The sequence below is a fragment of the Eubalaena glacialis genome, chromosome 6 (genome assembly GCF_028564815.1).
Source record: "Eubalaena glacialis isolate mEubGla1 chromosome 6, mEubGla1.1.hap2.+ XY, whole genome shotgun sequence".
In the NCBI taxonomy this organism is placed as follows: domain Eukaryota; kingdom Metazoa; phylum Chordata; class Mammalia; order Artiodactyla; family Balaenidae; genus Eubalaena; species Eubalaena glacialis.
The window spans coordinates 8,250,738-8,269,859 of NC_083721.1; the positions used below are offsets into that span (position 1 = coordinate 8,250,738).

Here is a 19,122-nt window from a genome sequence, read left to right on the forward strand (position 1 = left end):
CTGGGCAGTAATATCTGTGTCCAGATAAAGCCTCTTAGGCAGGAAGAGAGGAGTAAGGAAGGCTGCTGTTTCCTTCTTTGTTTTGCTTGAGTCTCTAAAGGTAGGAGAGGCAGAGTCTCTCATGTCTGACATGTAGCTAGTAACAACAGCTAACACTTAATCTAGTGCTTACCATGCACCAGGCAGTGTTCTAGATGCCTTATGTGTATCAACTGCTAATTCTCACAACAAGCCCGTAAAGACAGTGTTCTTATGTCCCCATCTTACAGATGAGGAAACTGAGGCATTGAGAGGCCAGTGTAACTTGCCCAAGGTCACCTAGTGGTGAGTGCTGGAGCTGGCACTCCCAGTCACTGCTAGTCCCAAATACGCCCCTGACTATGGGGAGGGAGGTGACCAGGCCACTTCTCAAGAAAGCCCTTCCAGGCCTGATATGCATGTGATTGATTCAGTTGTCCAAGTGGCCAACATCTGCAGGTACCCTGGTCCTCAACCTTGGTTGCATGTTGGAAGTATCCAGGGCAGGGCTTTTAAAAGCCTACAGGCCACAGTTGGACTGATTAAGCACTGAGGAGAGAGCCCAGGCTGGCAGCTGTTGATTCTCATTCGAAGCCAGAGGACCACAGCCTGTGCTGGGGATTCGCTCATTGAAGACAGTGATTTCTGGCAGTTCTAAAACTTCGCCCTCGGATATGGAGCAGTAATTTGGGGGGACAAGGTTTTCCAACCCCACCCCTGGGCCCACCTCACATCACACAGCATGAGAGGCTTCAGTAAGTCTCCCGGGCCCTGCATGGGGCAGGTGCTCAACAAAAGATTGTTGAATAAGGGCCTGGAGGAGAGCTGATGAGATCACCAACCTGTGGTTAGTACCGCTGAATTGGCCATTGTTTTGAAGAACAGATGAGCTTAAAACCTAAATTAGCTCAACCATATTTAGTTAGTGACTGCATGTAATCCCCAGGCCTGCCTCTGGAGCACGTAGACAGATAAATCAGATCTTTCCTCATCTATGAAATACGGACAATAACTTCCGCCTTGAAGGATTCAAACAGCTGGCACAAGACCCGGCCCCTAACATGTGCTGGGTAAATGTGGCCATTGTCATCCCCTCAAAGTGTGCAACGAAGAGGCAGGGACAAACAGAGCACTTTAATCAGCAAATATCTCTTGGCCACTCACCGCGGCGCAGGCATTATGCTGGGGACGGGCCCTGTGGTCAAGCAGATGATCCCTGTTTTCACTGGCCTCTCACTTTAGGGTAAGACAGACTAGAAAATAGAGTTACAGGGTCTGAGAAATTCTGAATTTATATTTGTAATGTCCTAAAAATAAATTTTCATTTTCTCCTATTAGTTACTACGTCTATACTAAGGAGTCATGTTCTTTTCTTTTTATTGCCATTGAGAAAAATGTAAAAGCATAAAATGTATTTTCTTCTGCAGCATAATGAGACTAAGTGATTTCATAGTATGCTACTCTGGATCTTCAGATGAACCATTAACTGCTCCACCCAACTTTAAGAGGGAAATTCTCAGAGGAGGAAACTCATAAGATGCTGGTGGATGTAATCAGATTAAGACCAGGAAATTGATTCCAGGATGAGAGGATGAAAGGTGGTCCTGATATTTTAAAGTAAATATTTGGCTTAGTAAGAAAAAATGGCATTTAAAAAGTTATTTTACATGGTAGGAGATATTTTCTGGGAAGGCCTTTACCTTGGAAAACAATCTGAAGGCATCACCGAGTTTTCTACAATCACGGAACTTTTGGTGTGGCTTTCACATAAAAAAGTGAATAAAGCAAATTATCTGTCCCTTTTCTCTGTCCCAACATTTGAGACCAGCTCTGGTTTCTATCCTGCTTCCAGACAGAGAGGGACTTAAAACCTAAATCAGGGCCCTTCCTCTGCTGCATGGCCTCCAGGGCCTTTCCCCGCCTCCAGCACAGGGGAAAGGATATTCCTTTTAATAACTAGTACTTTTTATATTTTTACTTATAACCAATATCTACATGATTTGCAATAGTTTAATATTAGTTGAATATATTTAAATATCTCCTATAGTAACCTGATAAGAAATGAACACATAGTATAAGCCACCTACGCACGTAATTTTTAAAAATCAATACAATGTTCAACTATAATACAGAGAAGAAATAAAAGTAATGTGGTATAGGGACTTCCCTGGTGGCGCAGTGGTTAAGAATCCACCTGCCAATGTGGGGGACACAGGTTCGGTCCCTGGCCCAGGAAGATCCCACATGCCGTGGAGCAACTAAGCCCGTGCGCCACAACTACTGAGCCTGTGCTCTGGAGCCCGCGAGCCACAACTAATGAGCCTGCGTGCCACAACTACTGAAGCCCACGCACCTAGAGCCCGTGCTCCACAACAAGAGAAGCCACCACAATGAGAAGCCCACGCACTGCAACGAAGAGTAGCCCCCGCTCGCCACAACTAGAGAAAGCCTGTGCACAGCAACGAAGACCCAATGCAGCCAAATTAATTAATTAATTTAATTAAATAGAAAAAAAGTAATGTCATAAAATAATATATATATTTCAACAAGTAGATGCTTAGACATAGATAAAGTAGAAGACATCAAGACAGAATATTGAAATACTCAGTGCCTATATGCACAGGATCACCATGAATGTGACAGCTACAAATGTAGCTGATTCAGGTGTGCTGTGCTGATGGATGACACCACTTTCCAAAATGGTGAACAACTCTTGGTAACGTTCAGAGAAAAAAGTAGAGTCAAACCTCAAACCTCGGGAGTTCCCTGGTGGCCTAGTGGTTAGGATTCCAGGCTTTCACTGCTGTGGACCCAGTTCAATCCCTGGTCAGGGAACTGAGATCACGCAAGTTGCAAGGTACGGCCAAAAAAACCCCAAAAAAACAAAAACCCTCAAACCTCTATTTGCATGGTAACACGTTCCTGGAAAATTCAAGTACATTAAAATTCAAAAGGTACTTGATATTTATATGCATAAAATGAAGTTTTAGGGTCTCAACCCGTACTGTCCAACTCATAAGCCACTAGCCAGCCACATGTGACTGTTGAGCAGTTGAAGTGTGGCTACTCTGAATGTGGTAAGCTAGATTTAGAATTTTCTAAAAAAGGACATAATATATCTCAATAGTAACATATATAATGTTTATATTGGGTGAAATATTATTTTGGATATACTGGGATATACTGATATATATATTATTTTGGATATACTTGCCAAAATTAATTTTAATTGTTTCTTTTTACTTTTTTAATGTAACTACTAGAAAATTTAAAATGTGATATGTGACTCGCATTATCAGACAGCAGCACTGATGTGTAGACTGAGCTTGGTGGGACTTTGGAAAGTTGCTGGGCAATGGGCCAGTCCTCACTCTATGGGATTACCCAACTCACTGCACAATATCCCACATCCCTGGTCTTCCCCACCTGACTCCCAATCACTGTTAACAACCATAAACATCCTCACGTATCTCCAAAACACCCACCCTGCCCTACAGGATGAAGCTCCCAGGGCCTGCCCACCGCCCAGCCTCCTCCCACTCTCAGCTGCACACTCCATGCTTCCACGTCCCTGAACTCCTTGGACACCACTCACACCCCAATTTTGCCCCTGGATTCATCTTTGATGATGTTTCAAATCTCCCTCTGGCAGCACAGACTCAGGTCACTTAGTATGTTTACCAACATGGTTCAAAAGCTGGGCCATAAAACAAATCTCAATACATTTAAAAGGATTCAAATCATACAATGCATGCTCTCAGATCACAATTGAATTATATTAGATCACAGTAGTTCAATATAATTGAATATCACAATAAGATATTTAGAAAAACTTTAAATATTGGACACTAAATACACTTCTAAATAACCCATGGATCAAAGAAGATATCATAAGGGAATTTAGAACATATTTTGAACTGAATAAAAAGGAAAACATAACACATCAAAATTTGTAAGATGCAGCTAGAGCATGATTTAGAGGTAAATTTACCATTTAAATGCATATAATAAGAAAGACAATAAGTTTAAAACAAATGATCTAAGAAGCTAGAAAAAGAAGAGCTATAAACAATAGGAAAATTTAACAAAGCCAAAAGTTGGTTCTCTGAAAAGATGAGTAAAATTGATAAACTGGCAAAACTAATGAAGAAAAAAAAAGAAAATACAAATAACCAATAGTAAGAATGAAGAAATATCTACTGGTCCTTTACATATTAAAACGATAGTAAGGAAATATTTAAACAACCTTATCCCAACAAGTTTGACAATTCAGATTAACAAAAAATTCCTTGAAAGACACAAATTACCATAACTGATTCAAAAAGAAATGGAAAATGGGAATGGCCCTGCATTTTTTAAATATAATCACTATATAAAACTTTTCCACAGAGAAAAATCCAAATTATCAAACATTTAACAAAGAATAATACCAACATTATGCAAACTCTTTCAGAAAAGGGAACACTACAATTCATTTTACGAGGTCAACAAAACCCTAATACCACATCCTGACAAAGACATTCCAACAAAGAAATTTACAGACTGAACTCCCTCATGAACACAGATGCAAAAGTCTTCAACAGAATTTTATCAAATATAATCCAGCTATACATCTTGAACAAATAGGGGTTCTTGGAGGTTCAACACTTGAAAATCAATGTGATTTACCACATTAACAGAATAAAAGAGAAAAATCATATGATCACTAAAAAAAAAACTGACAAAATTCAACATCTATTAATGATTAAAAAAAACCAACAAAACCCTCTCAACAAACTAGGAATATGAAGGAAACCTCCTTAACTGGATAAAGGGCATCTAATGGAAAACCTACAGGTAACATCATACTAATGGTGAAAGACTAAATTCTCTTCCCCTAAAACTGGGAACGAGGTGAGAACGTCTTGTACCAGAGGTCCTAGCCAGTGTATTAAGAAAAAAGTAAAAGGCATAAGATTAGAAGGGAAAAAGTAAAATTGTCTCTATTTGCAGACATGGTTGTCTACATAGAAGATTCTAAGGAATAAAAAATACTACTAGAATTAATAACATTTATCAAAGTTGCAGGATACAAAGTCAATATACAAAAATTATATTTGTGTGCCAGGAAAAACTTTTTTAGAAAATAAAGTTTAAAAATAGCATTTCCAGTAGTATCAAAATACATAGAATACTTAGGGATACATTTAATGAAAGATATGAAACACCAGACTGAGAACTGGTGTCTCATCAATGAGAAAAATTTAAAATGATATAGAGAGAAAAATTGATGAAAAAAATTAAAAACGATATAAATTAATGGAGAGATATATCGTGTTTAGAAATTGGAAGAATCCATATTGTTCAGGTGTTTAGTCTTTCAAAATTGATCCATAGATTCAATGCAATCCCAAAACCCCCAGCAGGCTTTAGACTGTCTGCTTCTAAACTGTATTCGGCAATGCAAAAAACCTAGAAGAGCCAAAGTTATTTTGAAAAAGGAAAAATGCCGATGCTGGATTGTGTTCATCTGCAAGGGCTGCCATAGCGAAATATCACCAATGGGCTGAGTTAAACAAGAAGTTTATTCTCTCACTCACAGTGCTGGGAGCTGGAACTCCCAGATCCTGGATCAAGGCGGCTGTGGGTTGGTTACTCCTGAGGCCTCTCTCTTTGGCTTGCAAACAGCCTTCTCATTGTGCCCTCACAGGATCCTTTCTCTGGGCACGTGTATCTCTGGTGTCTCTTCCTTTTCTTACAAGGACACCATCCTATTGGATTAGGGTTCTGACCTGATGGTCTCTTTTAACCTTATTTACCTCCTTAAAGGCTCTGCTCCCAAATACAGTCACACGGGGGGTTATGGCTTCAGAACTTAGGGGGACACAAATCAGTCTATCACGTGGCTATCACCCCTAAAGAGTCAGATTTAGTTGGTCTGGGAACCCTGGTCATGAGATGCTTCAAGGCTTCCAGGGATTCTAATGAGTAGAACACAGTGGAGAACCATTGGGTGAAGACTAAGGTCTCAACCTGTGGATGAGCTGAGTCCGCAGGCTCTCCCGGGCCCTGCAAACTCCAGCTGAGTGACGAGAGCAGCTGCACGCCCTGAAGGACGCCCTGTGAACAAGTGTGTGACAGGAAAGGGTTCTGTTTCAGACACTTCCTCCACCTTGCATGGTCCTGGGATCAGCTGTGTAATGTACTCACAGCCCAGAGCGAGGCTCACTAAATGGAAGCCACTCGCCAGGCATTAAATGCCCATCTGCTCCACTCCAAGATTCTGACTCTTTCCACTAAACCCTAGTGATCTTCAGGCTGTGAGGAAGCACAGCAGTAAAAGAGGAGGAGGGAGCCGCCTGTATCATTTAGCCCCAGTGCTTGGATGTTAGTGGGGCTTATTCATTTTAGGGGGGCACCGGCCAAAAGCCGTTCGGTGTCGGCCTGGCCACCTCTTGCTTCCTTTCCTCCACAAGCACACCCCCTGGTCAGGGGCTTTGACAGCCAGCCCATGTAACAGACACGGAAGGGTTAAAAACCAACCAGCCAATTTCTCCTCTAGTTGCTTCCTCAGGATTAAAGAGACTATTTTTAGGATTGATGTGGCGACAACTGGCAAGACTCGTGGAAGGAGTTTCCAGTATTCGCATCTCCTTTGTCTGAGCTCCGGGCTCATCTCACCCCTTGTACTGTCCCCCCCTTTTTTTTTTAACATCTTTATTGGAGTATAATTGCTTTACAATGGTGTGTTAGTTTCTGCTGTATAACAAAGTGAATCAGCTATACGTATACATATATCCCCATATCTCCTCCCTCTTGCGTCTCCCTCCCACCCTCCCTACCCCACCCCTCCAGGTGGTCACAAAGCACCAAGCTGCTCTCCCTGTGCTATGCAGCTGCTTCCCGCTGGCTAGCTATTTTACATTTGGTAGCGCACACACATGCAGGCCACTCTTTATATTTTCTCTCAGTGGCGACAGGGGTCTGCAGGTTCCTCCCGCCCCTCCCCCCAGTCCCGGCCCAGCAGAAAGCGGCTCTGCCTCCTCAGACTGACAACTTAGGGCGGCTCCGCAGGCCCTACCGGTGCCCACAGAACAGCTCCCGGCCTGCCGGGCCAGCAAGGGAGGCAGAGGTTGCTGAGAAAGCAGTGGGAGGGTCAGCGAGAAGACAGGAAGCCAGGGCCGCCACAGAGCCCCAAAGCCAGCGCCCCAGGCCCCCGCCTCCCCGAGACGGGAAGGCCATATTAGGGCTCTTCGGGCTCCACATTCACAGGCTTGGTCCCCAGGCTGGCAGAGCCTCAGGGCTTTGGTCAGAGCAGCAGGCGTGTGGAGACAAGTTGTGGAGTCCATTCTGCACAATCCTTTTCCTTTCTTCTCCTCCCTGTCCCCCGAGGCCCTTTTCCGCCAGCTGCCGTGTCAAGGGAGCGCAGGCCCTGCCAGGGGCGCCGCTCCAGACGCCTAATGACCTGCCTCTGGGGTGGTCAGGCTGCCCTGACATGCAGAAGCTTTTTTTTTTTTTAAATAAATTTATTTATTTATTTTTGGCTGCGTTGGGTCTTCGTTGCTGCATGCAGGCTTTTCTCTAGCTGTGGCGAGCAGGGGCTACTCTTGATTGCGGTGCGCGGGCTTCTCATTGCAGTGGCTTCTGTCTGTTGCAGAGCACGGGCTCTGGCGCACGGGCTTCAGTAGTTGTGGTGTGAGGGCTCATTAGTTGTGGCTCGCGGGCTCTCGAGAGCAGGCTCAGTAGTTGTGGCTCGCGGGCTCTAGAGCGCAGGCTCAGTAGTTGTGGCTCGCGGGCTCTAGAGCGCAGGCTCAGTAGTTGTGGCTCGCGGGCTCTAGAGCGCAGGCTCAGTAGTTGTGGCTCGCGGGCTCTAGAGCGCAGGCTCAGTAGTTGTGGCTCGCGGGCTCTAGAGCGCAGGCTCAGTAGTTGTGGCTCGCGGGCTCTAGAGCGCAGGCTCAGTAGTTGTGGCTCGCGGGCTCTAGAGCGCAGGCTCAGTAGTTGTGGCTCGCGGGCTCTAGAGCGCAGGCTCAGTAGTTGTGGCTCGTGGGCTCTAGAGCGCAGGCTCAGTAGTTGTGGCTCGCGGGCTCTAGAGCGCAGGCTCAGTAGTTGTGGCGCACAGGCTTAGTTGCTCTGTGGCATGTGGGATCTTCCTGGACCGGGGATCGAACCCATGTTCCCTGCATTGGCAGGCGGATTCTTAACCACTGCGCCACCAGGGAAGCCCACGCAGGAGCTTCCTGAGACAGAAAAAGCCAACCTCTTTTACAGTGTGGCACAGGGGAAAAGCGTTAGGATGTAAGAGAGTTTGCTATTGGAACTTAAATCTAAAATCCTTTGACCACTCGAGAAAAAAAATTACAGAAATATATAGGAAACAATTCTCTTTTGCCTCTGAAGTGAGACCATAAATTCATTCATTTATTTATTGTGTTTCTATGATAACTTCTTTCCATTTTCTAAGCGGAAGCCCCTGTTAGGTGCTATGGGGAATATAAAGGTGACTAAGGTGTCAGCAGGATTTCTTGGATTTCTGAGTCAGGCAAGGTTAAGTTGAATCCATTCCTTTTTTTGCCCGGCCTCGTCAAAATCCAAATTTCCCCTCAATATACTGGCAAGTTCCACGGGGGTTTCTGTCCTCAGAGCGGTTCTTGCTCCGGGTGTCTGCTGCTCTGACACCTCAGCTGAGTCATGAAACTCTTCCTCAATCTGTTCCTTCCACAAAACCTTGCCCTACACAGATACGTAATTGCGATATATGTCATGAAGAAGTGGGAGGGTTGGGAAGTAGGAGTCTATATTACAGAAATGCAAACAACTTCAAATGGTGAGTTAGACATCCTGTTTTTTAAATGCCCTCCAGGACTTTCAGGTCTCCTCAGAACTGAAGAACAGGTATAGGACCTATTCCCTCACAATAAAAGAATATAAAGCTGGACAAATAGGAAGCAATTGCTTTTGGACTGTGGATTAAAACCATCATAGGACCATGATGACCCTGGAGGAAAGTGAAACCTGAGGTGAGTGCAGACTCACCATGGCTTTCTGCCTGGGGACACTTTCCAACCCGGGGCACAGGGAAGGGGCCCGACAGCAGCTGGGCTCTCCCCTGGGGACAAGTAAGAGAGACTGGAGTTCAGGCTGCTGAGGTGGCTGGAATCCGCAGGGCAGGGTACAAGAGAGGAGAAAACCTGCACAGAGAAGGGGCTTCAGAAACTGCCATCGAAGTTCCCTTGTACCTCAGCCAAATGCTAAGCTGTGTGTGTGCGGGACAAGACTCCACAGGCCTGGCAGAGAACAGCTACTGGGGGGCCGTGCGATGAGGGGAGCTTTGGGAAATCACACAGTGCTGGAGTTCTGACCAGCCAGAGCGGAGACACCTAGCCTAACAACCCGGTCATTTAGTTGAGACTCCTCCAGCCCCAGGGCAAGGGCCATCTGTCCCTCACAAAGCCTACTAACAAGACTGGGAAGGTTAAGCTCCATCAGCAAATTAACTGCCTTTCAGCATAAAACTACACATTTAAGGGAAGACAATGAACTACGACAATGAACTACAGACTCTCAACAGTGGAGCATCCACAGTATCAAGTATATAATCCAAGGGAGTTAGTGTTTAATGGGGACAGAGTTTCAGTTTGAGAAGATGAAAAGTTCTAGAAATGGATGGTGGTGATGGTTGTACAAAAATATGAATGTACAGTTGACCCTTGAACAAAATGGGTTTGAACTGCATGGGTCCAGTTAGATGTGGATTTTTTTCGATAAATACTATAGCACTACACAATCCACGATTGGCTGAATCCATGGATGTGGACCCTCACATACAGAGGGCAACTGTAAAATCACACATGGATTTTCAGCTGAGGGGGATGATGATATCAGTTATTCACGGGTCAACCGTACTCAATGCCACTGAACTGTACACTTAAAAATAGTAAAGGGACTTTCCTGGTGGCGCAGTGGTTAAGAATCCACCTGCCAACACAGGGGACATGGGTTTGATCCCTGGTCAGGGAAGATCCCACATGCCACGGATCAACTAAGCCCGTGCACCACAACTATGGAGCCTGTGCTCTAGAGCCCGCGAGCCACAACTACTGAAGCCCACACACGCTACAGCCCATGTGCCACAACTACTGAGCCCATGTGCTGCAACTACTGAAGCCCGTGCGCCTAGAGCCCGTGCTCTGCAACAAGAGAAGCCACTGCAATGAGAAGCCAGCACACCGCAACAGAGTAGCCCCCGCTCGCCGCAAGTAGAGAAAGCCGCCTGCAGCAACAAAGACCCAATGCAGCCAAAAAAAAAAAAAACAGTTAAAATGGTAAAGTTTATGTTATGTACATTTTACCACAATTTTAAAAAATGCCTTCTAAGACTACTGCTTCCAGGAATAACAAGGATAAGAGGTGCTCTCCTGCTCAAAACACTGAAACACCAGAAAAAAAAAAAAAAAGAAACAATGATACGCAGACACTGGGCATCAGGCAGCATAAGACTAATCCTCCAGAAAGCGGAAAAAATGAGGTGAGCCATATAATGTCCCCAACATACTGTATGGACAGAGTTTCCAGACTACAGCATAGGGAGGGGAAACCCCAATGGAGGCCCATGGGCTCCCTGAATTGAGGATATGGAGCTGAGAGTCGAAAGAGGCCAAGGCAGCCAGAGTTGAGAAGGCAGAGTACCCAGAGAAAAGGAAATCATACAGAGAGTCCCAGAGATTTGCAGAGGGTCCCCCTTGAGTCTTCAGCTGAGTACTGATCAACACATGCAAATAAAGAAACTAACAGACTGGAGAAAGAATCACTCAAAAGGACTGGAGGGAATAACCCCTATGCTTCACTCAGGACCAGGAATTGTCCCAAACAGCTAGAATACAAAGGTTTGTAATTTACAAGGCATCAGATAGAATACTCAGAAGGTACTGCTACAGTAGTAAAGAAAAAATTAGCCCCAGTTAAAATCTACTCTAGTCTGAACTAACAAAGTTTAAAGCAAATGATAAACGTATCAAACTACTTCCAAGTAACTTAACTACACTGCAGAACAAAGCTCAAGAATATTTATAGGTATAGAAAAATATCTGCCATACAATAAGATAAAAGCTATACTGTCAAGCATTCAATAAAAAATTACCAGACATGCAAAGAAGCAGGGAAACATGACCCATAATGATGAGAAAATTAATCAATAGAAACAGACCAAAAAAGAGTATAGATGATAGAATTAGACAAGGACATTAAAAGTTATTATAACCATATTCAAGAAGGTAGAGGAAATGCTAAGCATGTTAAGTAGAGACACAGAAATACTGAAAAGACCTAAAGTGAACTTCTAGACTTGAAAATTACAATGTCTGAGATGAAAAATACTTTTGGTGGGATTACAAACAGATCAAACACTGTAGTAAAAAAAATATTAGTAAGCTTAAAGACATACGAATACTACCCAAAATGAAACATAGAGAAAAAAAAAAGACTGAAAAAAATGAACATAATATCATTGAGCTGTAAGATAACTTCAAGTAGCCTAATATTCCTGTAATTGGACACCACAGGAAAAAAAGGGAGAAGAACAAGGAAAAGATTTGACTAAATAATGGCTGAGAGGGACTTCCGTTGTGGTCCAGGGGATAAGACCCCACACTCCCAATGCAGGGGGCCCGGGTTTGATCCCTCGCTGGGGAACTAGATCCTGCATGCATGCCACAACTAAGAAGTCTGCATGCCGCAACAAAGACCCAGCGCAGCCAAAATAAATAAATATTTCTAAATTTTAAAAATAATAATGGCTGAGAATTTTCTAAATTTGATGAAAATCATAAACCCACAAATCCAAGAAATTCAATGAACCATAAACATAAGAATCATGAAGAAAACTAAATCAAAGGCACATCATAATCAAAATGCTTAACACCATTGATAAAGAGAAAATCTTAAAAAGCAGCCAGAGAAAAAAGGTACGTTACATACGGAGAAGCAAAGATAAGAATGACATGAGACGTCACACTGGGAACAAAGTGACCCCAAAGACAATGAAGCAAATATATTTAGAGAACTGAAAACAAAAAGCTATCAACACAGACTTGTATATTCACCAAAGATATATTTCACAAAAAGGTGAAATAAAGAGTTTTTCAGATATTTAAAAGCTGAATGAATTCATCACTAGAGGACCTGATTCACAAAAAATGTTAAAGGAAGTCCTCCAGGCAGAAGTAATAGCAGAATGAAATCTGTATCTACATAAAGGAAGAAAGAATACTAGAAATACTACATACATAAATATAAAAGAGAGTTTTCCCCCTATTTAAAAAATCTCCTTAAGAGATCGTTGCTAGAACTTCAAAGTTCTTACCCCCTCCCAACACACACATGTAACTGTGTAAGGTGATGGATGTGTTGACTAACCTTATTATGGTAATCACTTTGCAGTATAAAGCCGGGAGGGGGGAAGAAGTCATTGAGATGCATAGCCTTAGCTATTAAAAAGGTACAAATCAAAACTACATGAGATGGCATTTCAAACCAATTAGGATGGCTATAATCAAAAAGATGAGAAATAGCAAGTGCCAATGAGAATGTGACGAAGTTGGAACACTCATATATTGCTGGTGGGGATGTAAAATGGTGCAGCCAGCCACTCTGGAAAACAGTCTGGCGGTTTCTCAATAAGTTAAATGTAGAGTTCCCATGTGACCCAGCATTTCCATTGCTAGGTACATACCCAAGAGAAATAAAAACACATGTCCATATAAAAACTTGAACATGAATGTTCATTCCAGCATTATTCATAAAAGTCAAAAAGTGGAAGCAGACAAAATGTCCATCAACTGAAGAATGGATAAATAAAATGTGGTGTATTCATACAATGGAATAGTATTCAGCAATTAAAAAGAAACAAAGTACTGATACATGCTATAAAATAGATGAACTCTGAAAACATTATGCTAAGTGAAAGAAGGCAATCACAAAAGGCCATATATTCTATGATTCCATTTATATCAAATGTCCAGAATAGACAAATCTATAGAGATGAAAGTAAATTAGCAGTCATCTAGAATTTAGGAGGATGGAGGAAATGGGAGCGACTGTTAAAAGATATAAAGTTTCACTTTGGGGTGATGAAGATATTCTAAAATTGATTGTGGCGATTGTTGCACAACTCTGCGTATCCTGAAAACGATGTAATTATACACTTCAAATGGGTGAATTGTATAGTATGTGAATTATATCTTAATAAAGTTGTTAGAAAAGAGGCAGTTGACTGTTTATAACAAAAACAAAAACAATTGCAATGTATTATAGAGTTTATAATTTATAGGGTTTAAAATGTACAGCAACAATAACACAAAGGCCAGGAGGGGGAAATGGAAGAATACTGTAGTAAGGTTCTCATAAGAAAACTGGCGTGATATTATCCATATTTGAAGGAAGTTAAAAATGCATATTATAAATCATAAATCAACAACTAAAATCAAATAGATAATAAACCAAAATATTTAATACACAATTACTCAAAAATATGGCAAAAAGAGGAAAGTGGGAATGAAAAGAGACTACAAATAGGAAACAAATAGCAAGATGGTGGATTTAAACCCAACAATACCAACAATTACATCAAATGTAAATGTCCAGACACCCTAATTAAAAGGCATAAATTGTCAGGTTAGCTAAAAATGTAATACCTAACTATATGCTGCTTACAAAATACCTAGTTTAAATATAAAGACAATTAGGTTAAATGTAAAGGAATGGGAAAAGATATACTGTTCCAACACTAACCAAAAGAAAACTGGAGTAACTATGTTAATATAAGACAAAGTAGATATGAGACCAAAGAATATTACTGGAAATTAAAAAACGGCCATTTCATAATGATAAGGAGTCAATTCATCAAGAGGACATATACTAAATATTTACGTACCTAATAACACAGCTTCAAAACACACAAAGTAAAATCTGTCAGAACTCCAAGAAGAGAGAAATCCACAATTACAGTCAGAAGTTTCACACTCTAATTGGGAGAACAAATTGACAGAAAATCAGAAAATATATAGAAGGCTTGAACAACACTATCAACTAATTTCACTGCTTGATTGACATTTATAGAACACTTGACCTACCAACAGCAGAATACACATGCTTTTTAAGTGCACATGGAATGTTTGCCAAGTTTTGGCCCTATATCGTGGGCCATAAACCAACTCAATAATTTTAAAAGGATTCAAATCATATGAAGTATGCTCTCCGACTCATGGAAATAACAAAATTAATAAATTAGAAATAACAAAAAGATATATGAAAAACCCAAAATATTTGGAAACTAAATAACATACTTTTAAAACAACCCAATGGGTCAAAGAGAAAATCAAAATCAAAATTAAAAAGTATTCTGAACTTAATCAAAATGAAAACACAACAATCCAGGTCCAGATGGGTTTAATGACAAATTCTACCAAACATTTATGAAAGACACAGTACCAATTCTACACAAACTCTTTTAGAAAATCAGAAAGGAGGAATACTTCTAAACTCACCATATGAGGCCAAAAATAACCCTGTTATCAAAACCAGAGGAAAGACATTACCAGAAAAGATAATATAGACTAATATTCCTCATGCACATAGACGCAAAAATTCTAAAACAAATTAGAAAATCAAATTCAACAATACGAAAAAGGATGGTTAAATGGGATTTATCCCAGGAAAGTAAGACTGCCTGAATATTTGAAAGTCAATCAGTATAATTTACCATATTAACAGACTGAAAAAGGAAAACTGTATGACCATCCAAATGGACACAGAAGAGGCATTTGACAAATCCAACATTAATTTCTGACTTAAAAAAAACTCTCAGCCAATTAGGAATAGAAAAGTACTTGCTCAATCCGATCAAGGGCATCTATGGAAAACCTACATTCTTAGTGGTAAAATATTGAGGGCTTTCAGACTACGTGGTGGGAGAAGTTTCTGTTGCGGCCTGGGAACCTGAGCTATTTTGGCTGCAGGGGAAGAAGTGTCCAGCAGATAAATAGCTAGAGATGCAAGTCAGCCCAGCAGGGGCAAATCCTGACTCGGACATTTTCCAGCTACGTGACCTTGGGGAAGTTACGTAACCCTTGGGGTTTGTTTCCTCACCTGTAAAATGGGGCTAAGAGTTAGCTCTGCTCTGCAGGGTACTTGGGAGAAATTAAGTGCTGCGATGTGTGTAATCACTCCGTGCAGTAGCCAGAACATTCTACTACACTTGAGAAACAGTCATTCATGAAAAGCATGTTGGGAGACAGTGAGGGGCAGAGGCTGTGTCTGGGGGATGTGAGGAAGGTTGGATGGGGGCTGGAGGTACCAGATTCGGAGACCGCCAAGGCCAGTTTGCAGTGGTGGCTCTGACCCTGAACTGGGGTGTTTTTCTGAGTGTTTACTGAGCAGCTAACTCTGTACAAGTACACTCATTAATCCTCATTATACGCATGTGGAAACTGAAGCTCCAAGAGGTGAAATAATTTGCCAGCCACACCACTGAAGGAATGCAGGCAGTGTGGCAGGAAGAGAGGGGAGGTTCCGGTGCCAGCCCGCGGTGCGAGCACTGGAAGGGGGCCGGCTGCTGCGGGCCAGGGGCTACGTTAGGTCCCGGTGTGGGAAGTGAAGCGGGGAAGAGGCTGACGACTGGGCGGTGGAGGGTGGCAGTGAATGAAGGGGCTCAGGCCTGGATACATGGGCCCACCGGTGTCCCCAGAGCCCTCTAAGGCAGATCCGCTGAAGGCAGCTCCTTGGGGCCTGACTGGGCCCAGAATTTCCAGTGACTGGAGGGGGATGGGAATGGGGCCGGGGTGCCCAGGTTGGAAGCAAAGGTTCAGTTAGGAGGCTGATGGAATGCAGTTGAAATGGTATCAGAAATGCCCCCCTGCCTGGCCTGGAGCCAGTCCTCTCTGACTCTACGTCCACACGTAGAACTAAACAAGGGGTCACCTGCAGGCCGCACTGCCCGCCAGATGCTGACATGCCTCCACATCGGCTGGTCTAAGGCCCAAGACCCAACCCCTGCCCCGGGTGCCCTGTCCCTGCCCTGGGGACCTCCCACCTCTGCACAGTCCACCAGAGCAAGGGGGAACACTGGCTTCCTGCTCTCCTTAGACGCCAGCAGGTCCCTCCCTGCAGGCTCTGTTCCTGCTGTCTGTCTGCCTGGACGCCCTCCCTTCTCTTTCCTCCGAGCTCCTCGCCGTCTCCTTCAGGGCTGATGTTACCCCTGGCCATTGTTTAGAATCGTGACCCTTCCCTCCCATACACACTGCTTTCTGGCCGCATTTTTCTCCAGATTACCAGAGACATACCAAATACCTACCTACCATCACAGTTGACGCCGGCCTCCCCTACTGGAACGTCGAAGGCCTGAGGCTGGGCTTCTCATCGCTTCTGTTCCCTGTCGCATCTCCAGCTAGAACAGTGCCTGCACGAGCTAGATAGAGATTTGATGCATGAATGAATGGACAGCCCATTGAAATGTCAGGGCCACGTGACTCACCCCCAGAGAGCACAGCAGGGATGAACGGAGGCTCCCTGGGAGACGGGAAGGGGAGACAAGGCCCCTGTCCCCCAGGAGAGGTCCACAGTGGGGACAAGGAGACGTAGGCTCAGTCGTCTCATACGGGCCCAGGAAACATGTTTGATGGCCACGTCCCTCACAGGGAAGGGGTGTAGCAAGTGCTAGGCCTCAGCTGTCAAAGGTCTGGCCAATTTAAAGGTTGTGGTAGTTTTGAAACCGGAAGCAAAAGCAATGTGGCCTCCAATGAGGCCCCAATAAAAGCCTGAGCCCCGCTGGCACTGGGACAGCAGAGAGCGTCAGGAAGCATAATGTCGATCTGTTCAATTGCTTTCTTTTTGGGGAGGCTGTTGGCTCACCCCGCTAGAACGGGGTGGCACTTCAGGACACGAAGCTTGGAGCTGGTGACAGGTTTCTTGGAACTGGCAGCAGGGAGATCTAAATTAAGACCTTTCTATCACACCAAATAAATAGTAGCTGAAATAGAGCGCTCAAGGAAGTAGGCAAAATGCCTTTATACATAACTTCTGAAAAGTGGAGAGAAAAAGTTACGAAAACAGAATGGTATTTATTCACTCGAATCCCAAGGTATTTGCTGAAAACAATGACACCTCTGTTTGACACAAAAATACACGTTAGAAAGAGCAAGGCCTTCTCTTTGAAGTGTCCTGCCACAGAGGCCCGGGCACTAAATACTAACTGCTCTGTTGTGAAGGTTCTTGTGGCATGCCGAGGGCTGGCCCAATTTCAAGGGGAGGGCAGATGAGTCAGTTGCCTCTGGCTTGGAGTTGTCCTCATGGTTGTTTCTTGTTTGACCCTCCTGAAGCACACCTGCTCTGGATCTACCTGCAAGCTCTCGAGGCAGGGCGTCGCCAGAGGCAAGAAGGGGGCCTTCCTTGGTTTTCAGCAGAGGAGGGCCTGCAGCAGGGCCAGGCGAGATGGGGGAGCAAAGCTGCTGTGGGCGAGGCTGACTCGCTGATGGACTTTGGGCCTCTGACTCTGGTCCAGCATGTCCTGGGCACTGCGGTGAGCAGCGTCTTCTCCCCAGGATGACAGACCCAGGATGGGGCCAGGGCGGGGGGCGGCAGGAAGCAGCCACGGCAGTGAGAGTGAAGACCTCCACCAAATGGAGTCGTGGGGAGGGACTCATTCAGCCTGAATCGCCTCAGAGTGCTTACGTGTTAAAGTCCCCTAATCACCAGGTCAAGTGTGAAATGAGAAAGACACAAAGGGCAACTTCAGTGCCATCAGACAGGCTTTTTCTCATACAGACAAGACTCCTGCTTTCACAAATTCTTTGCGGTGGGCGGGGGCCTTATATGTAGCATTTGCCAATTTCTGTGGTGTAAATACTCCCACCATAGCCAATTTCAAGCCGTCTATGTGACACCTATGTAATTTCTAAGGTATCTATGTGACACCATTGAACAGAGTTGGGAAGAGATGCGTAGAATCCCATTACATAGTATTTCCACCCTACAGACACTATATACATCAGTAACCAGCAAAAGCATGAATAATAAACTGTAGTAATTAGGAAATAATTGCTTTTGTTTTCTATATAATTAATTGTAAGTTTATGTAATTCAACTCTTACGAGTAGTTTAACAGCCAGCTCACAAAAGTCCTGAAAACCTAACAATTGGCTCTTGTTACTGGGGCCAGTTCGAGCAGACTCCAGCACCCCAGACCTCACCCACGCCAAGGATGCCAGCACCGGTTCTTGCAAAGGGGACGGTCCTCCATGCTAGTACCAGGCAACTGCAAGATGATTGGCACCACCTTCCTAGCAAGGTGTGGTCTGGCTTTTTTCCTCTCAATGACAAATTTGGCATCAGGCTCACCTCCTCACCACCCGACAGAGCAACTTCCCAAAGGCCCGCTGGCGGGCTGAGGCCCCTGCTGGGAGGCTGCAGGAGCCGGCAACCCAAGGAGGGGGCACTTGTTCCGCGGTAGGGCGTTCAGGTCACTCCGGGCCTCTGGTGGGAATGTAATCTAACAGCTGTGAGGGCCGTGCACACAGGAGCAGGACCAGCTTCCCATGAGCTTCGCCAGGGACCACATACTCACTATGCCTCTGGGGCCCAGGTGTATCAGCTTTGTCTTGTTTTTTACACTTGCTGTTCAGTTTTACTGAAAACAACAACAGAAAAGTGCACGCATTTTTCATGTACAGCTCCATGAATTTTCTCAATGACTCCGGTCAGCACTGCGCAGCTGAAGATTGCAGACCATTTCCAATGCCCTTTCCCTGTCTGCAGCATCACCTCACAGGTAAGGATGCTGACCTCTCCTACCAGTTTCCAGTTCTCGAAACTCACATAAAGGGAATTCTATTTTGTTTCGCTACTTTGGCTTAGTATTGTTTGTGAGAATCATCTGTGTAGTTCTGTGTAGTAGTAGTTCCTTTATTTCATTGCCGAGTATTCCATCATGTGAACAGGTCATGATTTGTCCATTCTATGTTGAGGGACATCTGGATGGTTTCTAGTTTGAGGCTATTATGAATGAAGCGAGTATTAAAATACTTGTCCTACGGCATGCATTTCTGTTAAGTGGGACTCTGTCATAGGGTACTACAG

General features: G+C 44.0%; 1 protein-coding gene across 2 annotated transcripts in view; it reads left to right on the forward strand.

The window, feature by feature from the left end:
* The window catches only part of VPS26C (VPS26 endosomal protein sorting factor C), a 96,453-nt gene extending 77,654 nt beyond the window's left edge, over nucleotides 1-18,799 (forward strand). Inside the window, exon 8 of one of the 2 annotated variants that reach the window (XM_061193934.1) lies at nucleotides 8,858-8,911. In XM_061193934.1, the coding sequence (XP_061049917.1) occupies nucleotides 8,858-8,895 (38 nt within the window). In that variant the 3' untranslated portion in view covers nucleotides 8,896-8,911. Of the gene's footprint in view, nucleotides 1-8,857; nucleotides 8,912-18,716 lie in introns of those variants that run through there. The other variant, XM_061193935.1, reaches the window with a different exon arrangement.
* The last annotated feature ends 323 nt before the right edge of the window (nucleotides 18,800-19,122 follow it).